This window comes from Miniopterus natalensis, chromosome 4 (genome assembly GCF_054644295.1).
Source record: "Miniopterus natalensis isolate mMinNat1 chromosome 4, mMinNat1.hap1, whole genome shotgun sequence".
NCBI classification, from domain to species: Eukaryota; Metazoa; Chordata; class Mammalia; order Chiroptera; family Miniopteridae; genus Miniopterus; species Miniopterus natalensis.
This window is the reverse complement of record NC_142084.1, coordinates 74,363,054-74,374,059: the sequence shown is the minus strand read 5'-3', so window position 1 is coordinate 74,374,059 and position 11,006 is coordinate 74,363,054. Positions and strand designations below refer to the sequence as shown.

At 58.3% G+C, this 11,006-nt stretch overlaps 1 protein-coding gene and 1 long non-coding RNA gene across 4 annotated transcripts; one reads left to right on the top strand and one right to left on the bottom strand.

The window, feature by feature from the left end:
* Window positions 1–525: 525 nt before the first annotated feature.
* On the top strand, window positions 526–9,867 carry LOC107543551 (uncharacterized). 3 transcript variants are annotated; one of them, XR_015714376.1, is made up of 4 exons: window positions 526–628; window positions 1,699–1,829; window positions 2,581–2,674; window positions 9,702–9,867. It is a non-coding gene; the product is annotated as an uncharacterized LOC107543551 (long non-coding RNA). The 3 variants fall into 3 exon arrangements; XR_001603824.2 differs by lacking the exon at window positions 526–628 and having other exon boundaries at window positions 1,473–1,829; window positions 2,584–2,674; XR_015714375.1 differs by lacking the exon at window positions 526–628 and having other exon boundaries at window positions 1,473–1,829.
* FGF17 (fibroblast growth factor 17) lies at window positions 910–5,946 on the bottom strand. The gene is made up of 5 exons (XM_016221116.2): window positions 5,876–5,946; window positions 5,653–5,689; window positions 2,560–2,737; window positions 2,268–2,374; window positions 910–1,203 (listed from the first exon to the last, which is right to left on the bottom strand). Exons 1-5 carry the CDS (start codon window positions 5,908–5,910, stop codon window positions 910–912), a joined length of 651 nt encoding a protein of 216 aa, XP_016076602.1. The 5' UTR covers window positions 5,911–5,946.
* Window positions 9,868–11,006: the final 1,139 nt, after the last annotated feature.

Genomic DNA, 11,006 nt, shown 5'->3' with positions numbered 1-11,006 from the left:
CCGGGGCGCGGGGCCTGCTGCCCTGGCCGCCCGCCCGGCCCCCAGGCTCGGCCCCAGGGTGTGGGTTCTCTGCGCCCCAACAGGTAGCACGGGACGCGCCAGAAGAGCCAGGAAACCAGAGCCCCGCGGAGGGAGGGGCGCCCTGGGCTCCCGCGGGCGGAGGTGCGGGCCTCCCGGGCCACCCAGGCCTGTGTGCGGCCCCTGGAGGACGCCGGGTCCCGCCCCGCCCCGCGCCGCCCTGCACCTGCGGGAGCCCGGGCCTGGGCGCCGCGCGTCCCCGCGCCTCTGCGAGAAGCCAGTTTGTCCCCAGTGGGGTTTTGGAGTTGGAGCCCTCCACCCCTCGGCCCTTCAGTTCACCCGTTTGCAGGAAAATGGTTTTATTCTGGGACTGGGAGCTGGAGGTAGGGGTGCAGGCCTGGGGAGTGGGGTGTGAAGAATGGTCAACCCTCTTTTTTTTTTCCTCCCTTTTTCTTTTTTCCTGAAACAAAAACGAAAGTCCCTTCCTACAGTCTGGTCAGGAGGAGCTTGGAGGCTGGGGCAGACTGACACCGGGAGCGGAATTTGAGAAGAGCCACCTCCCGACTGTGTCTGCAAGGCCTTGAACCTGCTGATCTTGCCTCTCGGTTCAGTGAGTCTGTGTCCAGGGGACACTAGGACGGCTTCTCTCCTGGGCCTGCCCCACCCTTGGGGGCCTATTCCAGAGTGGGGTCCAGGAGGCAACCCTGAGGCCCAGCACTGGTTGACGCCAGTCCTGCCCGTCCAGCTTGGGGCTCCGATGCTTGCTGGTCTTCAGGGCCCTCCTGGGGCGCTCTGGCTCCCCTCCCTCCACCCCAGCCCGGTCTTTGGATTAGGAAGGGAAGGGGATGGGAAGGCTGATGAGGGGCAGCTGCCCACCCCCTGTGTCCCTGACTACGTCAGGGGCTGTGGCCTCCGAGTGCGCTTGGTCCGGCGGGTGGGGGCTGAGCCCACAAACTCGAACTGCTTCTGCCTCTCCACCTGGTTGGGGAAGGGCAGATGGCCCTCGTAGAGGCGCTTGATGAAGTGAGCCTCTCGCTGGTTCTGGCGGCTGCGGGAGGCCTGGCGGGGCCGCCCTTGCCGCGTGAAGGCCATGAACCAGCCCTCGTGCCGGGCATTCTGGAAGGCCGTGTAGTTGTTTTCCAGCACAATCTCCGTGAACACGCAGTCTTTGCTTTTCCCGCTGGGCTGCGGGGGAAGGAAGGAGAGGAGGGAAGTTTGTCCACCCACCCAGTCTGGCTTATCTGCTTATGGGCCTATTTTAAGGCAGAGGAGGGGCTGGGAGCCCAAGGATTTCTGCCTGGTGAGATGGTGCCCTTGTTGGGGAGGCAAAGGTGGGAGAAAGGAACAAGCTTTGCTTGGAGTCAGATCTCTACCTAAATGCAGGCTTGTCATTTGGAAGTTGTACACCCTGAGCAAGGCATTTAGCCATCCTGAGCTTCAGTTTACTAAGATGTGGCATAAAGATCTAGCAATTGTGCAGCTCCCTGCATAACCAGTGGGCACTTGTACACAAGAGCAGTCCTCAGTCTGGGTGAATGGTGTTGCTGGGTGGAGGGAAAGGAAGCACCAGTCTCTGATGAAAAGAAGGAGCAAACATTTATGGACACCAACTGTGTCAAGAGCCACACAGGCACCCCTTGGACTCTAGAGATAACTCTGATGCTCTACCCATTTTTACAGATGAGTAGCCTGAGGCTTGACAAAAATAAGCAAGTATCTGGTGAGAACAGCCGGAGTCAGAAGCCAGGATTGACCAGTGCTAATGGAAATGGAATTCTCGCTGCACACAGTGCTGGACCCGCCACTGCAGCGTAGGTACTAGTACGCCGTGGTCACACTAGGTGGTCACACTAGGACACAGCTACACTAGCTGGCGGTCAGTGTGCATCTTGCTGGTTGGATCCCATGGAGCCCACTGACCTTGGGGGAGCTTTTGACCCTGTATGAATGCCCACGTTCAACCCCAGTTAGCCCTTAACCCTCAACGCAGAGGCTGCAACATCATGTAGGTGCTGAAATTCTTACTCACTGATGCTGGGAAATACCCTGTGAATCTGAGCTAAGCACCCTGTGGATCAGTCAGTGTTCTCAGAGTGTTTGCAGACCCAGAGGGACTCATTGACATAGAGAACTCAGACAGTGACTGTGGTGGGTGACAGTGGTGGTCCTGGGTCACCCTGCAGAGTGGGGCCCTGGTGCCCCACCCCCATGAGATCAGTCAAGCACCTGCTCTGTGCTCCAGGCCTCACCTTCCCGATGAGCTTGCCCCTCTTGTTCATGCAGATGTATTTCTCGCTCTCAGCCCCCTTGATGCGCACCCGGCTCCCAAAGGTGTCTGTCTCCACTATGAGCTTGGCTGTGATGAGAGAGAGACTTCTGTCTATGAGGGTTGCTGGCCCAAGGGGTGGAAGTGCCACCCCCTACCCAGCCTGACCTCTGAACTCAGGTGGGGAACATGAGGAGTTCTGACACAAGACCTGGGATAAACCAGGTGAAGCTGGCCAGGGGTATAGGTGGCCTCAGGTGAGGGCTGGGTCTCACCAAACTTGTTGCCATCTTCAGCAGTGGCGGAGATACGACGCCCGGTGACCTGCACGTGCTTGCCGCTGGTCCGGCTGTAGAGCTGGTACTCACGGATCTGCCGCCTGCTCAGCTGGTCAGTCATGGCACCCTGGTCCCTCACGTACTGGTTAAAATTAGGAGACGGGTGATTCTCCCCCTTTGCGGTTACCAAGGGAAAAATAGTGTCAATTTGCTTTGGGTGACACCACCACTGGTCCATCCAGGGGAGAGGGGTGCAAAGGTGAGTGTGGCAGGCAGGCCATTTGTCGTGGGAGATAGACGTGCAGGGTGAAGGGGACATATGGCCATGACTTTCTCAGGCCAGTGGGTGAGTCAGTCATGACCTCTTGGCTCCCTGTCCAGCCTGAACAGCAGAGAACTGGTGGCTGCCCAGGCTTGGGGACACTGGGTAATAGAGTGCAGACTTGGAATCATGACTCTGGGAGCTGGAAGGAAGCTTCACAGTTCTGGTATCTAATCCACATAGTCTATGGAGGAGGTGTACATGTAACACAGCTAATTAGAGACAGAACCCCTGTCCTGCCTCTAGCATGGAGCTTGTCACCTCTCCAGAACTCTGGGGTCTTGGCTCTCTTAGCCAGGACAACCAGATTTTTCCTCCATCCTGCCTACTATCCTTGAAGTACCCCACCCCCAGCACATGCGCGCGCACACACACACACACACACACACACACACACACACACACAGTGGCTGATCTGTTAGGGTCACAAGAGCATTATGGGGGCTCTAAGATCCTTGTCTCTAGGCTTCTGCAGGGCCCCTGGAAGCATTTCTTTATAGCACGTGGAATCCTGAGCTATGCCCAGCTCCTTTGCCTCTCCCCCTGGGTGCTCAGGGCTCTCAGAAAAGCCAGACCCTCCTTTCAGATTTCCTCCCTCCTGCATGAGTGAGGCACCTCCTTAGTGGAGGGAGGTGAAGGCAGCTGCGAGAGGTGCTATCAGCAGTGGCCCAAGGGCTGCTCCTGCAAGGGCACCTGCCTGTGCCACAATGTAACAGAGGCTAGTGGCCAGTGATGCCGCCACCCACCTGCTTCTCCGGGAGGGGTGAGGGGCTCTCTCCACCCACACACCATGTGTGCAAAGGCAGGATAAGTACCTTGTGTGGGCCAGTGTCTCTTTACCCATCTGCAGCACTGAGCCCGGGAGAGACCACTTCCTGCACTCTCTCTGCAGTAAGATGCATCCTGGATGACAGTTCCCAGCTGCTGCCACTACCTCAGCGCCAGCACTAAAATGTTTCTCTACCTGGCCCTGTGGCCTGTGCTGGGACAGCCTTTCCTGGTCCCCAGTCCCTAAGTCCAACCATCTGGACAGAGCTATACCTGGATCAGCATCTGTAGGGCCAGTCTGTCCTGGAAGAAAGGGTGGGAAGTGTCAGCTTTGAGGAAGGGGAGGTAAGGGAGCAGCTGGAGGCTGACAGTGTAACCTGCTTGGGGTTAACCCTTAGTGTGTGTCACTGTTCATTTCCAACTTCAGCTGTCCACAGGCCAGAAGCCTTGCCAGGACCCCAGCCTCGAGACCCCAGTACAACCCATGCTCCTCCCTGCAAAAATGTGAGGCCCAAATTTGGGGTGGGGGACCTGCCTCCCTGCCAAGGGGTGGGGCCTGGCTGGCCCAGGACCCTTGGTGGGGTCCGCCTGTCCCCAGCCCCAGCCGCCTGGCCCAGGTTCAGGCCCTCCGCCCTTCTTGGCGGGCAGCCTCCTCCTGGCTGTCTGTTCCAGGTCAGGAGCAGAGAGGGGCCCCCCCAAAGCCCCCTCCTCTCCTCATCCCCCTTCAAGCCCTGCACAAAAGCAGCCCCACGCCCCCCCACAGCCCACAGCCCACAAGTTGCTCTCCCCGCGGGACCTTGCCTGTCCCTTTCATGTTCCCGCTGCGGGGGGACCTCCCCTTCCACTGCCCGCAGACAGCTGCTTGTCAGCCGGCCCCTCAAGCATGGCTGTGGTCCGGCCTGCTGGCCCCCCCCTCCAAGGGGGGTGAGGGGGCACTTCAAGGGGGAAAGGACAGCTTTGCCACCTTCCCCGAATCCTGAATGGGGCCTCAGCCAGGCCATAAACGCCAGGCCAGCAGCACCATTGTGCTAATTCCCCTTCCAGAACAGGTTGGGCCCACCCCCAACCCCCTCCCGGCCAGGCTGGGGGGCTTTCTTCTTGCTCTCCCTGGATGTGTGAAGCAAAAGGCCTGGAACGGGGGCTTGAGCAAAAGGGGGAAGGAAAAGGGGGGTGTCTCTCTCTCCCACCCCCCCACTGCTTCAAAGGCAGCCTCCTTCCCTCTCTGAGAGAAAAGGCATTACCTTCAAAAAAAGTCCCCACTGGATATGAAGAGAAGCGGCCTCTGGCCTGGGAAAGCCAAGCGATCTCCCCAGCGCGGTTCTGGACCAGTGCATTTTAATAGCTGCACTGTTATGGAGGATCACAGAAAGGGACCAAGCCTCGAGCTGGGGCTGGGGCTGGGGCAGGGGGAGGTGGGCACGGGGGCAGGCTTGGGTGGGGGGAGCGTGGAGAAGCAAACCCTGAATCTTGTCTCAAACAACCTCTTTGGGCTTGACCTCATTGTCTCTGGTAGGGAGTCACCTGCCCTAGCTGGGCACTCTGACTGCTCCCATGACCCCCCAGGACAGCAACCCCCAGGACATCTGTGTTGGTGGGAGCGGGGTCGTGAGTGGAACACAGGTGGTTTTGCATGGAAACCTGTCCTTTCAGGTACCAGCCTCACCTGAGCTGTCACCTCCACCCTCTTCCCGCCACTCCTGGCTCCATCCCTCAAGTCTGTTGCCCCTGCACTTAGCCTTGGGGTGACCCAGTGTGAGGGATGGAGAGAGAGGCAGAGACCCCAGGGGAAGTAGGGAGGGTCATGGGAGGGAGAATAGATAAAACCTCAGTCAACCCCCAAACCCGAGATAGCCCCTTCTCCTACTCCCCTCCAAAGGCTGACCCCCTCAAACCTCAGAGAGAGGCCAGAACCTGCCTCTGTCCAACAAAAGGAGGCTGCCCCCTCCCCCTCCGGTGGGGTGGGAGAGATGGGGAGAAGCTAGTGGGGGCAGGTCGCCTACCTGAGTTTGACAGCAGAGAATCAGTAGCTGCAGGCACCTGTGCGGGGACACGAGGCAGACCCAGGTGTGGGCGCCAGCAGCCAGCCGGGTGCACCGGGGCCTGCCCCCTCCCGCACCCCCGCCCCGCCCGCCAGCCTGTGTGGGAGTCCCGGTAAGATTAGGGCTGCCCTGCCGGAGCCTGGCGATGGCAACAAAACTCCAGTCGGAGAGGCCGCGCACTTACAGAGTGAAGTTGGGCAGCAGGCGGGCAGCTTCCATCGCCGGAGAGGTCTCTTGGGCAGTTACCCCCCTGCCCCCAAACTCAGGAGAAGATGTGGGCAGTCCCCAGGGGTAGAGTCCCAGAAAAGCCAAGGTCTCTTCAAGCCACAGGTTTTCAGGGGGGAGAGGAGGAGAGACGGGGAAGAGGAGGAGAGAGGGGAGGAGGAGATGGAGGAGGGGGAGGAGGGCGTAATTGGGAGACTGAGGTGTGATGTGTCCACCTTCCCGGCCAGTGAGACTGCAAAGCAGCCACTGGCGGGGCTGCCAACCTCTCCTGGGCTACCAAGCGCAGAGGATGGGGCTGCTGGAGCCTTCTCAATAGGAGGCTGGCCCTGTGGTCTCCCGAGCTATTCCCGACCCTCGCAGACCCCAACAGGAGAGCCCCTCCTCCCTTTCCTGGGCCAGCTTCTGCCCCCGGGTTGGGTGCCCCACTCCCCAAGGGTGAGCAGCAGGTATCTATCTTTGGTCGCTGGGTCTGGCTGGGGATGGAAATTCCCAGAAGCAGCCTTAAAAGGAGGAGCCTCCCCGCAGGGGGCAGGAGGTGGGCTTGGCTGGGAACTTTGCTTCTACTGCCTCTGGCGCTCCTAGATTCCCGTATCTGCTATCTGGCCACTGCAAAGGAGGCCTTAAGACTGTTCCAACTGGCAGCAAACAGTGGGTGCAACAGCTTGGGGGCCAGGGGTGGGGAGGAAGTGGTAGCTGAGGCTGTGGGAGACCCCCATGGAGTCCCGAGATCTGGCCAGAGGTGGGGACAGGAGAGCTGGCTGCACTAGGCCTTGGCAATTTCCTCTGAGAGATGGGGACAGTGGTGCCACTGATGCTGGAGGACCCAAAGAGGTCTGTGTTCTGGGCCTCACTTTCCATCCCATCCCCCAGGGCAGAGCCAATCTTGGAGCCTCTCGGGACCTCCTCCCCAGGCCCCTTAGCAGCTGCCTGGGATGAAGTGCCCACCAGCCTCTTCACATGACCTCTGGTCCCACACCACTCTGTACCAGGCCAGTCATCACCCCATTTTGCAGGTGAGGAAACTCAGGCACACCGTTTGGTAGTTAGCTCAGAACGACCCAGTGAATGAATGGCGGAGCCAGGTTTCCAGAGTTCCCGTTCTTTCTACTTCACAAGGGTCAGTGTCTGGAGTCTCTGCTGAGTCCAGGCGTTCAGGGCCCAGCCCAGCCTTGCACAGCCCAATAGCAAGGTCTTGGAATCTGTTCCTTCCCTACAGAGCGGGTGATGGTGACTTTGGAAGGGGGCTGGTACTGGGGGACCTCTGAGGGAAACCTTTAGCTTGGCTCCGTGGGGGTCTTAGCACCCCCAGGGTGGGAAGAGCAGGGGAAATGCTGGATGTGGGTTTATTTACCTAATGAGATGAGTGGGAGGGCAAGGCTCTCACCTCCAGGCCTCCTTCTCACCTTCCTGAGCTAGATCAATCCACAAAGTCGTCTGCCATCCCTGCCCCCGCACATAGACAACTGGGATGCCTTTGCCCTGTCTAGCTGCAGCACCTGCCTCCTGGGCAACCCACAGGGGCTGGGCCAGTTGAGCCTGAGCTGGCCTGTGGAGGGCGGTGGCAGCCCCACCCCTGTATAACTGGGGGAGCCCAGGGTTGGAATCAAATGAAAAGAACGACAAAACTAGAAAGGATCTTCGAGATTCCTCGTCATTCACTGATGAGGGTCTTGCAGCTCGTTAGTGTTCGTGGCATGGCCCGGACAAGGTACGGGTGCCCAGACTCCCAGTCCAGGGCTCGCTGTTCTTAGAACACACCCCAGGCTGTCCATGTCTCTGCTCTTGCCCAGGCCGAGCCTCCTGCACATTTCCATTTCCCACATTCCTCCCACCATTTGGGGCCGCATTGAAACTCTGCCTCTTCCATAGAAACTTCCCCCAGTTGACCTCTCCACTGTGCGCTGTGCTTGGTGCTGGCTCAGGCTCTGCTCTCAGTGCCAGTGACCTGATGCCCACATCCCCATGAGCCCCCAGCTCCCAGGTAGGGTATTAAAGGTTACCTCCTCCTGACCTTCATCCCGGGGTCACAGATAAGAGACACAGGGAGGAGATAGCTCAGGCTTGGGTTTCAGGGTGGGGGTGTGGGCAGGGGGACGGAGGTGCCATAAGGAGAGGTAGGGGTGGGGGCAGTGCTACTTGGGTGATAGGCCTCTAAGCCTGAGAGCCTGATTTCTATCAGTGAGTGAAGGGCCGGCTGTCACTGGCCAGCCCCTAGCCCAGCCTGGGTCCCCATGGTAACAGATGCCAGTAGTCAAGCTTAGCCTTGGGGTTCAGCCAGGGGGCTGGCACCAGGGGGCTCTGGGGCATGGCTTCTTGTCCCTTCCCATTCTGCACCTGCAGGTTTGGCTTTTGGACCCAGCTTGCTCCTTTACCGCCATGGAAAGACCAGTGGGGAGGCAGAATGGAGAGTGGTCCAGGCCTGGCCTCTAGCCCCACCCATCCCCTGGCCATTACAGGCTGTGTGGCCTGTGGCAAGTCCTTCACGTCTCTGTTCTCAGTGTCCCAATTTATAAAAAGGAAATGACTATTGATGCTGTCAAAACTCTCAACTGAGATGAAAGACATTCCCTGGAAAGTATCAAATATCCCCATGAGAATGGGGGAGGGGACAGAGACCCTCTTATGTGGTCCAGCCTCAGTTTACCTAAACTTTGACTGAATTTCTCCCTTGACCAGAGGGAGCTAGGAGGAGGGGAGAAGGGCAGGGTTGATTAACATTTAGGGGAGGCAGCAGGAGGTGATAAGGGAAGTGAGAAGTGGCCTGGGCTGCCCCGTGGTTAATCCCCACCCCCTAGTGACAGGTTTGATATCCCCCAACTGGGATGTCTCACACCTGTTCCTTCTAACAGCCCAGCTGGTGCAGACACAGAGCTCACAGAGCCCACCCGCAGACCTGCCACTTGTCACCACCTGCTTTGACCCTGGCCCACACTTCTGTTGAGAAACAGAAGAGCTAGGGCTGAGGGAGAGGGGAGGGGGAAGGCCCCTCAGCGATGCAGGTAGACCCCCATCTTTGCTATTTGACCCCTACTGCCTGCCAGCACAGGGAAATCAAGTTAGCAACAGTGTAGCTGTTGAGTGTCCTTATGTGCAGACCCATGGCTGAGCCCGAGAACTGGGCACTTGCCTTGGGCTGGCCAAGGGAAGGACCTGTGTGCGTGTGTGCCTTACTGTAACCAGGCTCTGGTGCCGCCCCTCCTAGGGCTCCAGTCACTCAGGCATTCTGGACTCAGTTCTAACTCCTGCTCTAAATTTATGAGACTTCCCAGCGCCCGGTGCTGTCTGTCCCTCCCCCTCAAGCACAAAGCTGTTAAAAACCAGATCTCTGGGCCAGATTTCCTGGAAGTGAATTCTGGCTCCTCCACTAGCTGTGTGACTTTGGGGGCAAGTTGTTTAACCTCTCTGTGCCTCACGCTCTACATCTGAGAAATAGGGCTAATAACACCCACCTCAAGGCATGGTTGTGAGGATTAAAGGGGTGAGTCCATGCAAGACAGAGTGGCGCCCAGCTCACAGTATGTTATTACTGCAATCATATCAGCCTTCTTTCTGTCCAAACCTCCAAGCTTGCTCTGCCTCAGGCCCTTTGCACTCTGTTCCTGCTCCTAGGGATGTCCTGCCAGCTCCTCACTTAGCTGGCTGTCCCCTTATTGTCAACTACTTCCTCTGAGACACCTCCTCAGATCTAACTAAATAGCACTCTTCCACCCTGGAAATTAGCCTGTTACTTCCTCCAGAGCACTTGAAAGTAATTGAAATTATGTTGGCTTTTGTGTTTCCATCAGGCTGTAGGTGACTTGAAGGTGAGGACTTTGTCTGGTCCACCCTGTGCCACTGTGGCAGGAAGTCATGGGAAATGCCAGCTGCCTACCTGAAGCCGGACCTCAACTGTTGTACCTTTTCGTTCTGATTAACCTGAGGTCAGTGGCCCTGTTCTCATTTGTTAGAGGGTGGGGCAGTGCTCACTTCATCCCCTGGGGTGTAGAAAGCAAGCAGCAGGATTACCAGCCCCTCCCTCTGCTAGCTCTAGAGAATGATGTAGCTGAGTGGGAGATCCAAGCCTGGTTGCCGACCTTGTACCCAGGTAACCAAAGCCCTCCTTCTGAGACCAAGACCTGGGGATCCTGGGAGAGAGGGCAGGGCCAGCTCCCCATCAGCCCACTTCAGGCTTGGCCATCAGGTGCTGGGAGGGGCAGGGAGAAGTCCAGCAGAGGCCCTACCAGTATAACCCGAGTTGGGGGCCATCTGTATGTCACCATGGATGAACTGGCTCCAAAGTGGCTCTGTAGGCCTGGGAGAGGGCAGGAGGCCAGAGCCACACAAGGGGTCATTCACCCCTTTCCGATCCTCTGTTGGCCTCAGCTCTGAGAGGTGCCCTGGGGGGACCTAGCATAGGAGCTGAAAGTGTTCACCTGTCTACCTCTAGTAAGAGACCCTTTATAGCCGCCCTAAAGCCCACCTGGCTCCCTACCTGGGAGTTTCCTTGAAGGCACAGGCCTCTGGGCTCCTGCCCAACACAGATCTTCATACAAGTGAGGCCCCTGTAAGCAGGAGCTTGCCCTGAACAGGACACACTTGGGAGAACAGGACTAGCTTGTGCCCTGAGGTCCCACTAGATGCACACCTCAGGCTGGTGCCACAGGGGTCTAGGCCCTTTCTGAGCATAGCCTGATGCCAGTAGCCCAGAGCAATTGTAGATTTTCAGTTCTGTACCTAGAAAGTGGGGTCCTGCAGAAAGGGGGTGTGGATGCAGGAAGACCCACAGCAGTTCTAGCTCCCTCCCTCAGGCCAGGGGCAGACCTCAGGGGACTGAGACACTTCGTTCTTCCCCCAAATATGGGCGGTGGGGGTGCCAGGAGACGAGAGGGAGATGACTGAGCAGAGCTGGCAGGGCCTACCCCCCAGGTTGGGTGTGCTGGCACATGCCGCCCTCTTCTGGGCACAAGGGCTCACCGCAGCTGGGAAGAGATGGAGAAGCAAGGTCTTGGCAAAGCAAACTTTATTGTGTCCCTGAGGTTGGGGCTCTTCCCTCCAGGTCCTGCTGAATCTGGTGAGTTGGGCTGCGGGGCTCTTTTGTTGCCCCCCAATAC